Source organism: Carassius auratus, unplaced genomic scaffold (assembly GCF_003368295.1).
Source record: "Carassius auratus strain Wakin unplaced genomic scaffold, ASM336829v1 scaf_tig00012083, whole genome shotgun sequence".
In the NCBI taxonomy this organism is placed as follows: domain Eukaryota; kingdom Metazoa; phylum Chordata; class Actinopteri; order Cypriniformes; family Cyprinidae; genus Carassius; species Carassius auratus.
Genome location: NW_020524258.1, coordinates 25,765 through 45,399, shown reverse-complemented (window position 1 = coordinate 45,399; position 19,635 = coordinate 25,765). Strand labels below are relative to the sequence as shown.

The window sequence follows — 19,635 nt, the reverse complement described above, 5'->3', positions numbered from 1 at the left end:
TATATATATATATATATATTGTTTACTAATCATGTGTTAAATTGCTCAAACATAGTTTGCACTTATTGTAAAATTAAGAACTTTTTTAATTAAAATTGCTATTGTTCATTATTGAAGAGTGAAATTTCTCAAGAATAGTTTGCACTTATATAATAAGAATTATTAATTTTATTCTCAACATAGGAATATTTTTGTTTATTAATAAAATAAAAAGCATTAAGCATTTTTTATTAAATTATATATATATATATATATTTGTAATAAAACATACAATAAATCAAATATGGTTAGCACTTATATAATTAAGTTTTTTTTAATGAAATTCTCAACATAGGAATCCTTTTGTTTTAATAATAAAGTAATTTTTTCAAATTGGTTTGCACTTTTAGCAATTTTTTATTCAATTCTCAAAAAGCTGAATTTTTTTTTTTTTTTACTGAAATGTTAAATTGCTCAAACATGGTTTATATTTATTGTATAATTAAGCATTTGATTACATTTTCAAATAAGTGATATTAATGAAATGCTAAATGGCATAGATATAGTTTGCACTTATAATTAAGCACATTTTTATTATGCTCTCAAGCTTAGCAATATTTAGTTAAAGAAAAATTGCTAAATGTTTTGCTCAAGCATGGTTTGCACTTATTGTGTAATTAGGCATTTAATAAAATTTCTTTAAATAACTAGTAATATTTTAGCTTAATAATGAAAAGTTGAATTGCTCAAACATGGTTTGCACTAATATTTAACGGCTCATCCATACTTCAGATGTTTTGTGAGTGTTTTCAGGCAGCGTCCCAGCGAGGGTCTCTGCGTCCTCCAGCAGTGTTTTAAAATGCACCAGAAGTTGTCATTCAGCACAAAGGCACTCTATTATTAATTAAATTACAGCAGCAGATGTCCTTGGTTTTGTAGCCCATCCAGAATTGAAGTAGGCCCGTAAAGCTGGGTCACAGATGTGTGCAGCCAGGATGCGCTCACTCTCTGTCTTTCTTTATTCATACCCCGAGGAACGCAGCAAGGCCAGGAATGATGCTTTTAAGTGTGGCAAGGTCCATATGACAGCAGGGTTCAATTAAACACTCATAACTCTTCCATTAGACAGAGAAAGACTCGGCCAGAGACTCTGGCACCGCAAAGAGAAACATGCAACTCTTAAACCACGCCAGAAATATCACTGGAATCCAAGGGAGGATATCAGTCCTGAATGTTTTAAAGTTTTTGTGTTATTCATGTTTTTTCATTATGGTCAGCTCTGTTTTCTAGACATTTCTATAAATGGACTTATTAATATATAAATGCTGCTGGAAAGCATGCCTTTTTCACAATATCAGGATTCCCAGATAATTAAAAAAATATTTAATTTAATTATTTTAAATTATTATTATTATTATTTCCAATCTGAAAATTATCAAGAATTTATGGAAAATATTTAATTTAATTTAATTTTGTTTTATTTTACACTCAAGGTTTAGTCATTATGTAAGTATATTGGAGAATAAAGCCGTATTCTGTAAAAATTCTGTATTGGAAAAAAAAAACATTATGTAATAGTCATAATACTATTTCTAAGTGCTATTTAGTATATAGTATGTAGATGACCTACTTTTGCCAAATACAGTATGCAACAAAGATTTGCCATAAAAAAGTCTCTTCTGCTCACTAAAGCTGCATTTGCTTGATTTAAAGGTCCAGTAAAAACAGTAATATTATGAAATATTATTGTGATTTAAAAGAACTTTCTTATATTTTAATATTTTTTAAAGCATAATTTATTCCAGTGATAAAATGCTAAATTTTCAGCATCATTCCTCCAGTCTTCAGTGTCACATGATCTTCAGAAACCATGATTTGCTGCTCAAGACATTTCTGCTTATTATAAATGTTGAAAGCAGTTCTGCTGCTTCATGTCTTTGTAGAAACCATGATATATTTTATTTTTCAGGAATCTTTGATGAATAGATAGTTCAGAAGAACTGATTTATTTAAAATATAAATCTTATAGTTATAAATGTCTTTACTGTCACTTTTAATCAATTTAATACATCTTTGCTGAATTAAAGTATTGATTTCTTTCAAAATCATCTTACTGAGCCCAAAAATTTGGACGGTAGTGTGTATATCACATGAATAGTATATAATAGTAATCAATTTTAATTTTTGGCATCTCTTGACTCCTCTTTTGTTGATACTGCCAAAAGTTAGTTAATTTGGACTATAGATACAAAACAACATTTGAGAAAATATATACTCTTAAAGGTTACAAAAGGGGGTTTTTACATTGATGCCATAGAAGAACCCGTTTGGAAAAAAAAATAATTGTGTGAAGAACTTTTTAATAATCTAAAGAACCGTTTTCCACTGTAAAGAACCTTTTGTGGAATGAAAGGTTTCCATGAATGGTAAAGGTTTTTTTGTGGAACCATTGATGCCAATAAAATAACTTTTATTGTTAAGAGTGTAGCACACTTTATATTTTTTATATACAGTTTTACACACTATTTTTGTAATAAAACATGATAGTTTTCTGTGTATAGTGTCCAGTAGTCGTGCTCTTTCACTTGCTCAGTAGTTTAGTTTCCACCTCACTTCCTGTATGCTCGTCTCTATAGTGTCTAGAACCTCTGGAAATTATTTTACTCCCATAATATTTCCTTTTTAGACCAGCACACCCCAGGACAAATGATTTTCTCACTCAGATGCTTAATAATCTCCAGTTGGAGTCTCACAAAGCCATTTAGCTCATAAGCATTTTTTCCTAGGGGCTAAAATATCATATTTGAATTGCATCTAGACCTTGGATTCTTTTGTGCAATTGTTATGAGTTCACACTCCTAAATCACTCACTGGGTTGGATTTACTTCAAAAAAAAAACTTACTTATGGCATGTCAAGATGTGTTTTTGTTCTTTTTGGAGCTTGAAAATCAAAAATAAGTGAGCGAACAGATGGTGACTAAATATTATTTTAGGTTAAATTGTACTGTACATTTAAAGAGAGAGAAGCTGGAATGAAAGCACAGGAATTTCACAGCACTGGCTCCTGTTCAACACATTAAGCAGAATTATCCTCAAGCATGTTCTGTTGTTAACTTAACTCTGAGTTTAGACAGAGACAATCACTCTGGGCCCAAGCCATGTGTCTACCTGTGTCAGAGTCAAAGAGTGAACTGTATAGCATCACGAATGCTCTGAGAGAGAGAGAGAGAGAGAGAGAGAGAGAGAGTTGCTGCCACAAGCTGTAGTCTGATTTGGCTGACAATTGACAGGTGTTACTGTTGCTCTGTTATTGAAGAGTATCTCCAATAGAATAAACCATGTATTTAAACTGGAAATAAAAACTAGAGCCATTTCAATATATAGTTTAGATCCATCTATATAAGGTGTGTGCGTGTGCGTGTGTGTGTGTGTGTGTGTGTGTGTGTGTGTGTGCGTGTTTTCTCTATATTTAAATATTAATTCATGCTTATTATATAAGGAGAACAGAGAACATCAAAGATCTCTATACATATATAAAGTTGTATAACATTATTTTATATTAATTTTCATGTAATGGGGCATCTGAGGAAAAAAGCAAAACCAGTATAGAATTACAATTACTTATTTTATTAAGTATTTTTCAAATTATAATTTACATTTAATTATGGTTTTTAATTTACCAATATAGAGTCTTTTTATTATTATTATTATTATTTAGCATTAAATTCATTTAGATTTTCCAGAATCAAATATATTAGTATATTTTCCTTTGCAAAGCTAGAAAAAGTACATTTATTTCATCCTTTTCATATACAAACTTCAATACGGTTTCTGTGATGAAAGTGTGTGTAGGTAATTTTACAGGAGTCTTGTGTGTGTGTGTGTGTGTGTGTGTGTGTGTGAGAGAGAGAGAGAGAGAGAGAGAGAGAGAGAGAGTCTGCTGTCACAAGGAAGCATGATGTTATAGTTTCCTAAAAATAACATGCACGCAAAAAGGGGAAAAAAAGAGCGAGAAGGAAAAAGAGACCTTACATAAGACCTGTCTGCTGATCTACACCTCCTGCCTCAAGTGCTTTTCTCCTCCTCTCTTTCGCTCCCTCTCTCTCTCTCTCACACACACACACACACACACACACACAATGTCTCTGTGCTTGTCCTAATTCTTGATTTGGCCACAGGATGGCACCATGCATTAGAAATAAAAGCTTGACTTCTACAAACACATTATCTTTATGGTCCTAAAGATGTTCTTATAATACTGACATGATCTTCTTTTTCAGGCTTGGAGGAACCATCTCCGCTTATAAAATTGTCCCTGATGAAATTGATGAGATCAAGGTAAGGTAACAGGAAAATTAAATGGTTTTATCAACAATTGATATAATAATGATATATAGCCACCTAAAAAAGACACACCAGTTTAAAAAAATTGGCGTCAGTAAGAATTTTTACAAATAAATCGATACTTTTTTTCAAAAATTGATCATTTGTTTATAATGTAACAATTTTGACAGTTTTTACTGTGTTTTTGATTAAGTAACCCTGTGATGAGCATAAGAGACAACTGAGTGCTTGATGACATTTATTTCTTTTTGTCTGGTTCAGGAGACTCTGATCGACTGGTGTGATGAGAAAGAGTTGAACCTGATTTTGACCACCGGTGGCACCGGCTTCGCTCCTCGGGATGTAACTCCTGAGGTCGGTCCTGCACCACATATGTGTGTGTGGAAAGTGAGATGTGTGTTCCTGCCTAAAATATTCTCTTAAAAACCTCAATAACACACTGCTAAACTCTGACCAGAAGTCAAACTGAATCACCTGAATCAATGCCATCACTAGAGCACTTCCAGCGCTCACACAGATCCAGACCAGATCTCAGCCTTCAACAGCTCTCAGATCTCTGATCTATCCTCACATCTGCTTTACTGATGTGCCATACTCATCCAGACGTCCTGAGATGAGCTCTGGTCTCACACCAGGGATGGGTGGATGGTTTGACAGACGAATGGATAGATAGATAGATGGATGGATGGATGGATGGATGGATTGTTTGACAGATGGAAGGACGGATGAACTGATGGACAGATGAATGGATGGATGAACTGTTAGATACACAGACAGATGGGCACATGGATGGATGGGTGGACTTATGGAAGGATGGATGGATGGATGAATGGACAGACTGATAGATAGATAGATAGATAGAAATGGTTTGATGGAGGGATGGATGGAAAGACTGATGGAAGAAATAGATGGATGGATGGATGGATGGATGGATGGATGGATGGATGGACAGACTGATAGATAGAGATGGATGGATGGATGGATGGATGGATGGATGGATGGATGGATGGATAGAAAGACTGATAAAAGAAATGGATGGATGGACTTATGGATGGATGGATGGATGGATGAATGGACAGACTGATAGATAGAAATGGATGGATGGATGGATGGACAGACTGATGGATAGAAATGGATGGATGGATGGATGGATGGACAGACTGATGGATAGAAATGGATGGATGGATGGATGGAAAGACTGATAGAAGAAATGGATGGATGGACTCATGGATGGATGGATGGATGAATGGACAGACTGATAGATAGAAATGGATGGATGGATGGATGGATGGACAGACTGATAAATAGAAATGGATGGATGGAGGGATGGATGGATGGATGGAAAGACTGATAGAAGAAATGGATCGATGGAGGGATGGATGGATGGATGGATGGATGGATGGATGGAAAGACTGATAGATAGAAATGGATGGATGGACTTATAAATGGATGGATGGAGGGATGAATGGACAGACTGATAGATAGAAATGGATGGATGGATGGATGGATGGATGGATGGATAGATGGATGGAATAACTGATAGAAGAAATGGATGGATAGATGAATGGATAGACTGATAGATAGAAATAGATTGGATGGATGGATGGATGGATGGATTGATAGATGGATGGAAGGATGAATGGATGGATTTACTGATAGATAGAAATGGACAGATGGATGGATGGATGGATGGATGGATGGATGGACTGATAGATAGAAATAGATGGATGGAGAGACTGATAGATATATAGAAATAGATAGATGGCTGGATGTATGGACGGATGGATGAGAAGATGAATGGATGGAACTTCACGTGTGTTGTGGCCAATTCAGTTAAAATTTAGTTCAAGATGTGCTTTGAAACATCTTAAATTATTAGTTATTTCCTTCTCCATTGCTGCCATCATTTATAAAATGAGAATCATGCAAAATAGAAGCTCTAGCGGTCTCAGATTTTGGACTCCACTATATCTCTCTGCAAAAGAAGACTCTGGTACGCTCTGGCTCATCCCATGAGTCTCATCAATGCTCCTCTTTTGATGTTTTCCCTCGTTCTTCTCTAATGATGTTTGAAGTGTCACTCAAGGACAAAGAACACACACAGATGATTATTTTGTGCAGTGAGGGATGAAAGTAGGTTTTAATGTGACCCACCTCTGTTGATCCTGACATTCCTGTCAAGCTTTTCTCCCAGAGGAGCATGGTATCGCTAAGAGGTTGCTCTTCAAAAGCTCAGAAGACACGATTAAATATATAAATAAGACACAAATAAGACAGCTGTTGACTTACAATAAGTGTATAGTGCTCTAAAATGAAAGTGGATAGCAGCCCGGATCATTCATGAAAATCTGACAAATCTGAGACTTCTTTTCTTTCTCTCTCTCTCTAATTCTGTCTGTCTGTCCAGGCCACTAAAGAGGTGATTGAGCGGGAAGCTCCAGGGATGTCTCTGGCCATGCTTGTGGGATCTCTGGACGTCACTCCTCTGGGAATGCTGTCCAGGTCTCACTTCAATACGTCCTCAACATGCTCATCTCATCGTAGAAGATCTTTGACTTTCATTCATAATTATACTCACTAGTATATTCAGAGAAAACTGATCCCAGATCAGCCTCTCAATCAAAGACACTGACTTCATTGAAGTAGCTTTCATTGGTCTCTTTTGAATTGTCTTGATTTGTGTGTGTACAGACCCGTGTGTGGTATCCGAGGGAAAACTCTCATCATAAATTTACCTGGCAGTAAAAAAGGTTCACAGGTAAGGATTATTTTTTTCTTTTCTTCTTTTATTAAGTGTGTGGTTAGTCGTATGTCTGCATGTATGTCCTCCATTAGCCAAAACCTTTAATGTAGTCCTGCTAATAATCCAATTCATATATAATAAAAGATAAAAGGGAGTGTTTTACACATAATGTGCAAGTTTAATTATTTATGAACTTGCTTTTGGTCTCCGTGAAATATACATTAATGTGTGCTGGAAATAGAGATAACCTTGAATATTTAAAGAGCTCTTTTTGGATTAGTCCAGAATAGTTTACTTAAGGGTCATAATTATTTCATTGCTTGGTCAATTTATGAGAAAGATCATGCACATGATATAGCTTTTCAATCAAATTTGCACTTTACCATCAATTTCAGTAAATTGCCTATAATAGTTGTTTATCCCAGTGTTATTTTAATATTAATGAGATACTATGATAGTTTTTATTCATATTTTGAATTATATTTTATTTTTATACGTTTTCATTTATTTGAAGTTTTAGCAATTTTGTTGTGTTTTTGACTTTTTTTTTTAAATACATTAATATAGTTTAATCCATTTTGTTTATTTTTGTTTTAGTTATTTAGTACATCAAGTTAAACTAAATGAAAATGAGAAATTAGCTGACTAGCTGAATTCAGATAATTTTTTGTATTTGTATTTTTTTTGTTATTTTTTTTTTTTGTTTAGTTATTTAATGTCCAAAAACAGTACTAATTTTGTTTTCAGTAGGATTGTATATAGAGCAACATTTGAATAAAAAAAATTGTGAAGATGCCTTTTTATTGTTTATTTTTTATTGTACATGGTTTTGTTTAAATTAATGTAATAACCGATACTTTTGACTTTCTTAAAAATATTTTAAAGGCTGAAATGTGCATTTTATCATTTTATAAAAGTTTTTGTTTTTTGAAAACCTAAACCTGAATTACAAATCATGCTTTTTACAGTAGTTTTATGGTTTAATGTGTTAACTTAGACATTGCCCTGTTTGTATGGTATTCATTTTATTTATGCAAGTCTTTTAAAAATAATGCAGTTACCCTGTTGTAAAACGGATAGTTCTGGAACTTGATTGGTCAGAATCTGTTTTCTTACTGGCCAGGGGTGCTTTTCCCGAAACCATAAACTTCATGATACTTATGAAGTATTAGTGACCCTTGCTGGCAGTATGTATTCACCTTTGTTTTGAAGAGCCCACCCTTCCCACTGTCAAAGAAAATGAATGTTTTCTCATGCTGGGAGATTAACAAATGTACGTGTGTGCGTTGTTGAAAATAATAAGCAGATGAGAACAGTTCTGAGGCTATTTTTGTATTTGAGCTCCACTGAACATTAATGTTGTTGACTGTAACTGTTACTGCACAGGGACTATTTTTCCTAGCAGAAGGATGGCATTTAATAACTTTACTTAAACAAAAAGCAACATTAAGGGTTGAGTTGTAATTTTTTGTCTCAAGCTTTTGTATGTATGTATTCTTTGTTGCATGTAGGAATGCTTCCAGTTCATCCTGCCCGCTCTCCCACACGCCATCGACCTGCTTCGAGAAGCTGTGGTCAAAGTGAAGGAGGTGCCAAACGAGCTGGAGGACCTGCCCTCGCCTCCACCTCCTCCGTCCCCGCTGCCCACCGGCAGCCCACACCGGCAGACCGAGGACAAGGGTGTGCAGTGTGAGGAAGAGGAGGAGGAGAAGAAGGACAGCGGTGTGGCCTCCACAGAGGACAGCTCCTCCTCACACATCACCGCCGCCTCCATCGCTGCCAAGGTAAACCTGAAGCTATACTGTATATAAATCAGTTATGCTATACAAAAGTTGATTGATTACACAGGGTCTTAGAATTTAGTAGGGTCGCTGGTGACTAGGAATAGTTTTGATCAAACAGTTAAATATCTGTTTATGTAACCACTGTTGTTGTATTTTCGGCTGCATCTGAAGCAGATCATACAATTGATTGATATTACCTGAGAAGTTAAAGTAAATAGCCTAGAGATACGTAGAAGTATGTCCTTTTGAAACTTCGAATCAGTTCAAAAATTGCATTACAAAATTATTCACTGTTTCAAAGTGATTCCAGTTGGATTGCACATCATTTGATTCAGATCGGGACTTCGGAGTGAGTTTCCCGAATCATTTGATTTAGATGATACCAATTTAGGTAAACCAGTTACCAAGCGATGCTTCATTTTGTTCAGTCTGTGGTGTAAAAAGGTGGCATTAGCAAACAAAGAAAAACAATTGAGCAAAACACAATCAGATCAAAGTGTCTTAAACATTTTTGGTCCCAAAGTTTTATCAGTTTTACTGGTATTTCACTGTATGAAAATTTTTGGGTATAGTACATCAGTTCACTTAATTTGTCTATTCTCACTTACATAAATTAACTTTAGTGTTCTGCACCCACTAGTAAAAAAGCATAAAAAATTATATCTGGTGTCTGATTAATTTTTGGTTTGACTATAGATTGGAATTTTAGGGCGGGTTCGCAAATCTTTTCATACATTGTAGCGGGAAGGGGGCAGGAATTTTTGAGGGGTGGCAACATATGGCAGACGTATATATATTGAATTTAGTCACAGTTATCACAGTTTGATGATAAATATGTGTGCACACTACAAAAGGACACAGGTTGCCATTTACAAACTTAATCTCATGCAATCAATGTCTTGCATTTGAAACAGTTCATATAAGGAATAAGTGACCATACCCCATAAGCACCACCACACTCACTAATGCATACAGTATATTAATACTTCTTTGTAAATCATTATTTGAAGTTTAACAAAACCATGGTTAATTTTCAGTTACAATGGCTACAAGAAGGATGATTTGTTATTGTTAAAACCATGGGTAATTGTCGTAAGGGAACCTGAAAAAAAAAACTTTCACAGGAATGTGCCTGAAAGTGATAAACGGGCCTCATTTTTACCTAAATGATTTATACTTTATTTTAATATATATTAAAAATGTATAAGGTGTGCATTGTAGCTGAAACCTAAATGAACACATTACAATTGTTTTATGACTGCAAGTCTTTCTCCTCCAATGCTATTGAGCTTTAAATTTGCGTTTGAGCCCATGTGAAAGAGTACCATAATTTACATATGATTTCCAGGTTATTTTAATAAATATCAAACATTTAATTCAATTGTGCATTATAGCTGACACCAGGGGAGGTTCTAGGGTGAGTGGAGATCTGGGGCTTAGCCCAGAAAAATCCATGTATGTGACTTTTTATTATAATAAATCAGACAGATTTACCTTGTTTAAAATATACAAAAACAATAAAAACAAAAACAAATTTAAAACATTTTATTTAAAGTATTGAGGAAAATACATTTGCTTTTTGCAAACAAAAATTAAGAATTGCAAAACAACCGAAACAGCGTGAAAGCAATGATTTTGCAATATATATTTTCCATGGTCATATCTATTAATTTATTAGCAATGCTGCTTTTATTTTGCCTGTCAGTAGTTGGAGCTTGCGATACCATTTTTCCTTTGCGCTTCACTTTTCTGTACGTCTCTCTTTGTGGCACTGTTTTGACGTGGGGGCGGAGTCAATGGACGGGGGCGTGTACAACATGCCTCCATCGAAGTGACGTCATCGGCCCGGGACGCAGCTCACTGATCCAGGTCCTGTCATGATGAGCAGAGACTTTCAAGTGGATAGTTTATTTTTATTCAGTAGCATTAAAACATTCATGTTTTCGTTTTTTTTTTTTTTTTACTTTATTAACAAATGTATGTGTATTAGCAGCGTTTGCTTAAGTTTAAGAAGTTGTTAACATGAACATCTGCTGTTTATTTTTCTCTATGTGCACACTATTATAGCATTATAAATCATTTGAGTCAGTTCGGGAGTTTGTAGCGGGTTCGCGAATCATTTGAGTCAGTTCGGGAGTTCGTAGCAGGATCGCGAATCATTTGAGTCAATTTGGGTATCGCGAATCGTTTGAGTCAGTTCGGGAGTTCGTAGCGGGATCACGAACCATTTGTGTCAGTTCGGGAGTTCGGAGCGGGATCGCGAATCATTTGAGTCAATTTGGGTATCGCGTATCATATGAGTCAGTTCTGGAGTTCGTAGCGGGATCGCGAATCATTTGAGTCAATTTGGGTATCGCGAATCATTTGAGTCAGTTCGGGAGTTCGTAGCGGGATCACAAACCATTTGTGTCAGTTCGGGAGTTCGGAGCGGGATCGCGAATCATTTGAGTCAATTTGGGTATCGCGAATCATTTGAGTCAGTTCGGGAGTTCGTAGCGGGATCGCGAATCATTTGAGTCAATTTGGGGATCGCGAATCAGTCAGTTTGGGGATCGCAAATCATTTAAAGCAGTTCGGGAGTTCGTAGCGGGATCGCGAATCATTTGAGTCAATTTGGGGTTCGCGAATCATTTGAGTCAGTTTGGGGATCGCAAATCATTTGAAGCAGTTCGGGAGTTCGTAGCGGGATCGCGAATCATTTGAGTCAGTTATGGGGATCGCGAATCATTTGAGTCAGTTATGGGGATCGCGAATCATTTGAGTCAGTTTGGGAGTTCGGAGCGGGATCACGAATCATTTGAATCAGTTCGGGAGTTCGTAGCGGGTTCGCGAATCATTTGAATCAGTTCGGAAGTTCAAAGTGGGTTCGCGAATCATTTGAGTCAGTTTGGAGATCGCAAATCATTTGAATCAGTTCGGGAGTTCAGAGCGGGATCAGGAATCACTAAAGATAATAAAATTGGCCATAACCTTTAATTCGTTGCTGGCAACTGGGGTGGAAGCAGGGGTGGCAAGGCTTTTTATGCCACCCTGGTAGATCCGTCCCTGAATATTGGAACTTCGGATCATGAATCATTTGATTTAGATCAGGACTTCAGAGCATGGATCATGAATCATTTGATTAAGATTGGGACTTCAGAGCGGGTTCATGAATCTTTTGATTCAAATCGGAACTTTGGAGCTCATATTGGGAAACATTTGATTCAGAACTGTACTATTGCATATCTTGAATCTTTAAAGTTTTACTGCAAATACCAAGATTAAACTATGGTTATTGTATGGTTAATTAGTGGGTACCATGGTGTGTTTTATTTGTGTGTGTATGTGTTTATGTATGTGAAATTCAGCTAGCAGGGAACACAAATTAATGAATTATTCTTTGCTAAATTCTCTTTTGAATACTCAGACTTTCAAAACATCTTTAACACTATCGCTGTAATGTTGTTGGTTTAATCCGTTAATTACCATAGCTGTTATTTAAGGTAAGTTTATCATAAATGAAAAATGTTGGTGTAAGTGGATGGGGAGGGGCTGTTTTCTGCTGTTGTGTCCTCTTTAGAGTCAGAATCAAACCTTCAGCCTAGTTCTCACATGACTGTGTTGGACGTTTGCAGGTGTTCCATCTGTCTTCATTCTCATCAAGATATTGTGTGTCATCTTCATGTGTGCCGCAGCATCCACTGGTGTGAGTGAATATCAAGACATCATCTTCACATCATTTGTGTGATTGTGTTTGTGTCGACCTCATTCATCATTTATAATTTGTGTTTAGAAACTATTCTCTGAATTGCCATTACACAGACTTCAAGTAAGATCTGAATGTAATGTTTCAGACACTTAGCTGCATGTTATTTTCCGATTAAAAAGATATATATTATAATGTAAATGTATATGAAATCCATTTAGCTGAGCTTTTTTTACCTACTTAAGTGGGATGTAAGTACATCTTATATGTAATTTCATAATTACTTCTATTATTTTATGATGAATGTGTAAACTAAAATGTAATGTAGGCTAATTTTTATTCAGACTTTTATGTTATGTATTTAGATATATTTGTAATTGCTGATTTGTAATGATGTTGCTATATTTAAATATATATTTAAAAAAAAACTCATTGTTATTTTTAATATAATTATGGCTTAACATTCCTCACAATTTTCTGCTGAAAACAAAAAAGTTGATATTGAACTGCCACGGTCTTCTCCTGTTTCACATAGCAAGAATTTGTGGGTCATATTAGGCCAAAAAACGTGACAAATCTCGAAATACTGTTCCATTCGTGTATTTTTAAGCATATTATTTAAGTGTACTATACAGCCTGGATCACACTAAATAGAACGCAGTTTGGGAAGTGATTAGAAAATGACAAGAACATGTTTCACCACAAGCTCAATTGCAAACTTTGACTTTTTACATTATATAATGTACAAATGATAAAGAATGAAGTTGATGATTTTAATAAATATCCGTCTTTTATGTCTCAGATTCCCGACTCCATCATCTCACGGGGCGTCCAGGTTCTTTCCCGTGACACGGCGTCTCTGAGCACCACGCCGTCCGAGTCGCCACGCGCCCAGGCTACCTCCCGCCTCTCCACCGCTTCCTGTCCCACCCCCAAGGTGAGAGCGACTCACTTCCTGTTTCCTGTCCCCGCACTGTTCGCTTCCTGTCTTCCGTTCCTCTGCCTCCCCACCTCGCTCACCCTGCTGCCGACCTCCACGCTCACCTCACCCCAAAAGCCCTGTCAGAGTCCCATCCGTGTGTGGTTTTCACAGGTTTCTTTTTCTGATGTTGCATACTGAAAAATTCTGCAGTTTTGTCTTGTTTTCCAGGACAAATATCTAAACATTCTTAAATCAAAATGCATTTACTTAAGAAGCAAAGTATGTTTTGTTTTCTGAAAAGTTAAGCAACTTATGTGTTAAAAAATGCCTATGGGGTCAGAAAAATAAACTTACTTCAAAGAGAAAACAGGTTACATTTTCTCACCCCATTTGCAGATAATTTTTCTTGTTTGAACAAAAACACACTTAATCTTGATCAGTTTTTCAGAAAACAGTGCTCAATATCTTGAAGTCATTTTGCATTTCTAATAAATATTTTAATTTAAGAATGTTAAGATATTTGTATTGGAAAACAAGACACAATGACTAAGGAAGGAGGTTTTTGTTCATTTTATTTCAGTAAAAATGCTACATTAAAAAGCAAAATATAGAACAAATACAGTTGCAATGCTCTAAACGTCTAAACTGCTTTTTTGCAAAACTATAAAAAACAAATGTAAACCATCAGACTGCTAAAAAGTATTTACAAGTCATATTAAGCCATAAAATATTCTGTATGATTCACAGACCAGAATTCAAGTCAATATTTATGGATGACTTTTATTAAATTATCATAATTTTAAATGCTAATAAATGCATTTTTAAATCATTTGGATATGCATAAACTATACATATACCAAAATTAACAATTCTTAACAACCGTTTAGCCGTTTCTTCTTAGGTTTTTTTTTTTGTCACTTATAAACATTAGGGTTTTATATTGCATCTTATGTTGAACACTTCAACACTTCAATTCTTGTTGAACACTTCAATTCTTCAGACCCCCGGCGTATGTGGCAAGGCATACAATCTATCACAGATTACAAACCACCTAACACTCTGCCCCGCTCCAGCTCTGCCTCCCTCCCAGACGAGCTCAATCACTTTTATGCTCGTTTTGATCAAAATATCAAGGAGATCTCACTCAAAGCTGAGCATCAACCCAGTGAACTGCCTCTCACACTCTCCACATCAGATGTTTACTCCACTCTGCGTAAGGTGAATGCACGGAAAGCAGCTGGCCCTGACAGAATACCTGGGCATGTGCTTAAAGCCTGTGCGGAGGAGCAGGCTGAGGTCTTCACGGACCTTATCAATCTGTCCCTGGTGCAATCAACTGTTCCCACTAGCTTCAAAACCTCCACCATCTTGCCAGTACCAAAACACTCCACAGCCTCGGTCCCTAACGACTTCCGTCCTGTTGCACTCACCCCCATCATTGCCAAGTGCTTTGAGAAACTGGTTGCATCCTGCATAAAATCCTGTCTCCTTGCTACATTAGACCCATTGCAATTGGCCTATCGCCATTTCAACGGCACTCCACTCTGCCCTCACCCACCTGGACAGTCAAAACACACAGATGAGAATGCTGTTCATAGATTTCAGTTCTGCATTTAATACAGTAATCCCCTCCAAGCTGATCTCCAAGCTCAGCCAGCTTGGAATCAGCACACCCATCTGCAACTGGATTCTAGATTTTCTGACTAACAGACCTCACTCTGTTAAGTTAGATGACCTCTCATCCTCCATCATCACCCTGAACACCAGTGTGCCACAGGGCTGTGTACTGAGCCCTCTCCTGTACTCCCTATTCACCCATGACTGCATTCCTGTTTATGGCTCCAACACCATAATCAAATTTGCAGATGATACCACGATGGTAGGTCTGATCAAGGATGATGAGGGTGGGACTTCAGGCGGACAAGGACTCATGCACACACACCCATCTACATCAACAGAGCTGTGGTGGAACGTGTGTCGAGTTTCAAGTTCCTTGGCATCCACATCACTGATGACCTCACTTGGTCCCATAACACCTTGACCCTGGTCAAAAAGGCTCAGCAGCGCCTTTACTTCTTACAGAGCCTTAAGAAAGTCCCAGGATCCTTGTGGAATTCTACCGCTCTACCATTGAAAGCATACTCACGAACTGCATCTCAGTATGGTACAACAATTGTTCCGCATCTGACCTTAAAGCATTCCAGCCAGTGGTGAAAACTGCTCAACGGATCACCGGCACCCAGTTAACTTCCATCGAGAACATTTATCAGAAGCGCTGTCTGGGCAGGGTAAGAAACATCATCAAGGATGCCTCTCACCCTAATCATGGACTCTTCACCCTCTTACAGGAGCCTATGCTCTCGCACTAGCAGGCTCAGGAAGAGCTTCATCCCCGAGGCTGTGACACTTCTGAACTCCATATCACCAATCTATCCTGCTTTATTACTGCACTGGTCACAGTACTTTACAAACATTTATTTGCACGACTCATATTTTGCACAGACTGCACATTGTTAAAGCTATTACAATATAAACTGTCTAAAGTTGTTACTATACAAAGCACAGTAAACTATTTCTATAAAAATATCATTGCACTACTGTTATTTTGCATAAAATACATTGTTTAACAATACTTTTGCACACTCATCCAACTGTATTTATTACCACTGTTCTCACGTTCCTGCTATTCATGATGTATATATAATCTTACATTGCTCTGTTCATAATGTACATACAATCCCTACATTGCAATCCTATTTATATTCTGTATATACTCTGCTCAATACTGTATATAGCAACTCCACTGTACATTCTGTAAATCATAGCTTCACTTACTCTGCACTTTTATGTATATAAGACACTATATTCTTGCACTTCTGGTTAGATGCTAACTGCATTTCATTAGTTCTGTACTTGTACTCTGCATAATGACAATAAAGTTGAATCTAATCTAATGTTGATTAATGTTTATTGCATTATTTTAGCATTACCATGATGTGTGAATGCCACCTTATACAGTATTTGTGGAAAAGCTAGTTGTGAGGAAACAATTTAGTTTTTCATTACCAACAATGTTTTATGGTGGTTGTCAGTGTACTACATAAGTACAAAACTAGTCCTCGAGATGGCTGGTATGTATATTGACGTTTACTGTATTTTAAGTTAAATCCGTAAAACCTAAAATCTTGCTACCATATTTTTCCAAAAAATCCACAGATTTTTTTTTGTTTTATTTTAACAGTATGGTGTAACTATTTATATTAGGGGTGTCCCGACTAAGGATTTTCATAGTCGAACCGGAAATGTTTTGGATGGTTGGATTTATTCATGCAGTTTAAAATAGTAATTTGAAGCTTCTTTCTTTTCAGATTCTTACTGCTTTATCATAATTGGCTGTATATTAACTTATTGGGAGAAAACAGCAAGTTCTATGTGAAATCAGACATTTGGGCTCCCCCACATAGTCAAAATGGCATAATCAATAACACCTCGTGAATATTCAACTGTTAGATTAGTAGTCGAATCAGACTCCTTGAATCAAAGCATCGATTCGTCGACTATTCGGGGTCACCCCTAATTCATATATGTATGTATTAAGTACTTAGCAAGTGTTTATCATTATTTTAAAATATTTTGGCCAATTAACCTTCCTCAGGTTTAGAATGCATGCAAATTAGCGGCAAATTTAAATTCATATTTTTTTTTATATATGGATTTATAAAATTGCTTTCAAAACTTGTTTTAGCAATGCATTTTTAGATTCCAGCGTATTTTAGTATCATGGAGATGCTATTGTAATTTTTGTTAATATTACAGTATGGTGCTTTTGTGCTTTTGCGATAAATGTGGGATACATTAAAAAAAAAAACTTTAATTAATTGCTAATAAAAGTTAAAATGAATTGACATCTGTTTATATAAATTTTGAGTTTTCTGAAAATATATTACATGTATGCCTTTGGCATTATGCATTCATCTAAGTGCATTCAAACTGTACATTTTAATGCAATTCATGCTTTCCCTGGGAATCGAAACCATGATGTTGCTGGTGTTGCTGACACGATGCTCTACTGCGTGAGCTGCAGGAATATGACTATCCTGTAACTTTGACCCATAAATCTCCAGACTCTCACCCAAAGCATCAGCTCATGTCACAGTCATTTCTCGCCCCGCTGTGTGGATGCAGATGGTTGTCATGGGAGCAGGCATTGCTGTGGAGACTGTTCTGCTCTCATATGACTGAGAGAGTTTGAACAGGTGTCAGTTTGACAGAGATGCAGAATTCTGTCATCATTCATTCTCCTATTGCCCATTTTCATGTCAAACCTTTATGACATTCATGCTGATTTTTCCCATACAATGCAATTTATAACCATCCTGATCATTAGCATACTGAGACTCTCTCTGTGTCTCTCGATGTCACTTCCTGTGTTCTCTCACAGAGAGTTGCACACACACAGATGATGAAATTGCTGTGGCAGTCCTCCACACAGTTATATAATACGGTTGCATAACAGTGAGCCACTAACACACATCCCAGTTCCTGTGATTATCTGCAAATGCAATCCTGAATCTCATTTTCATGCACAAATGGTGATGGCTCATTTGTTAAGGATATATTGATTAAAACCCTCTCAATTCTGTCTTAAGATGGGCACTTGCATTTGCATTTGCAACCTGCTGTTGATTAATACAGAAAATAATCATTTAGACTTGTAACGTACTTTAATCATGCAGCATGCATGTACACTACACAATCAAATATTGCATAATAACCTGAAATGCTCCATTAATCCTGGTTTTCTCCATGTTGAACTATTTCTACAGTTTGTGTTTGGGATGTTTTGATTGTCAAAACCTCAATGTGAAAAAACTGCGACTTTACTGACAGCTGCAGATGTGTGTTAGATGAAGGATAAATCCACATTGCTGGTGTGTGTGTGTGTGTGTGTGTGTGTGTGTGTGTGTGTGTGTGTGAAGCTCAGACGTATCCCTGACAGTTTTATAGTGATTAATCTATGAATCTTTATCTGTCAAATCTTATTTATACCTCTTCCATCACATTTCGTTCATATTCTCCTCCTTTCCTCATCTCTACTCGCCTCTGTGTTTCTCTCTGTTGATTTCTGTGTGTTTAGGATGATGTCTCGAATACAGTCTAACAGCACCAGAATTATGTAGAAGAATAGAAGTGCAATTGATGTGTGTGTGTGTGTGTGTGTGCGCGGACTGATAATGTTCCTCCTCTGAACAGAGCAGCTTGTAAAACTGACTGGCTTCTTGTTGTCACAGAGGTGAGAACAGTTTAATGTAATGCTCTGTGAAGATCAGATAGTGATGGCCAAGGAGAAAGAGAAGAGAACAAGCGCTCAGTAGTGCACATCCTCAGCTCAACATCTCTGACTATCACTTCATCAGCATTATTCCCACACAGAATCATTTCTGCTTATCCAGGTTGCTGTGAAATGTTTGTTTGTTCATTTTGCATGTGAAGCTCTTGATGCGGAGGGTCTGTTTTACTCGACATGGACGTGTGTGTTTTTGTAGCATTAGTTTAGGAGCTGTACATGACTTTGTACCGTGGTAAAGCTGTTTTTGATGATGCCTGGTTTATTGGTATCTGATCTAGTAAGCAGAAGTTATTTCTATAGTTTCTGTACTATACTTCAGTCTTGTTTAGAGAATTCTAGAGTTGCTTTGAAAGAGGCTCAAGATCTGAATTGCATTTACTGTAAAATGTCCTTCCTTTTGGATTATAGTTTTGTCACAAACTAATAAACCTATTATGATGCAAATCTGTCAGTCATATGTAATTGAGACATAATTTATTACTTTTTTTTGTGCATATGTTTGATTTTATTTAAATAATCATGTTTTCAAAATGCATGTATTCAACATGCATTAAACTGTTCATTGTTAGAATAAAAAAAATGTGTATTTATTTTAAAAGTATGAACGGATAAATATTTCTAGCTAAATTTCATTTAGATAAAAATTTGAACGAATTGGATTTATTGATGATAAATGGATTTATTGGATTTATTGATGATAAATAAACCTGGTTATTGTATTTTTTAAATGCAGTCAGTTTACTATTACAGAAATCTGACCCATTTCATTTATTTATGATTGACAAAAATGCATCACATTTATTAGTTTGTTAAAACTATACAATCCA

General features: G+C 36.2%; 1 protein-coding gene across 5 annotated transcripts in view; it reads left to right on the top strand.

Annotated features, from left to right (window-relative positions):
• Nucleotides 1-19,635, top strand: part of LOC113073350 (gephyrin-like) — a 73,157-nt gene that overhangs the window by 28,207 nt on the left and 25,315 nt on the right. For all 5 annotated transcript variants that reach the window (XM_026246278.1, XM_026246276.1, XM_026246277.1 and 2 more), the window contains exons 3-8: nt 4,261-4,318; nt 4,586-4,678; nt 6,732-6,826; nt 7,016-7,082; nt 8,579-8,851; nt 13,339-13,473. In XM_026246278.1, the coding sequence (XP_026102063.1) occupies nt 4,261-4,318; nt 4,586-4,678; nt 6,732-6,826; nt 7,016-7,082; nt 8,579-8,851; nt 13,339-13,473 (721 nt within the window). The remainder of the gene's footprint in view (nt 1-4,260; nt 4,319-4,585; nt 4,679-6,731; nt 6,827-7,015; nt 7,083-8,578; nt 8,852-13,338; nt 13,474-19,635) is intronic.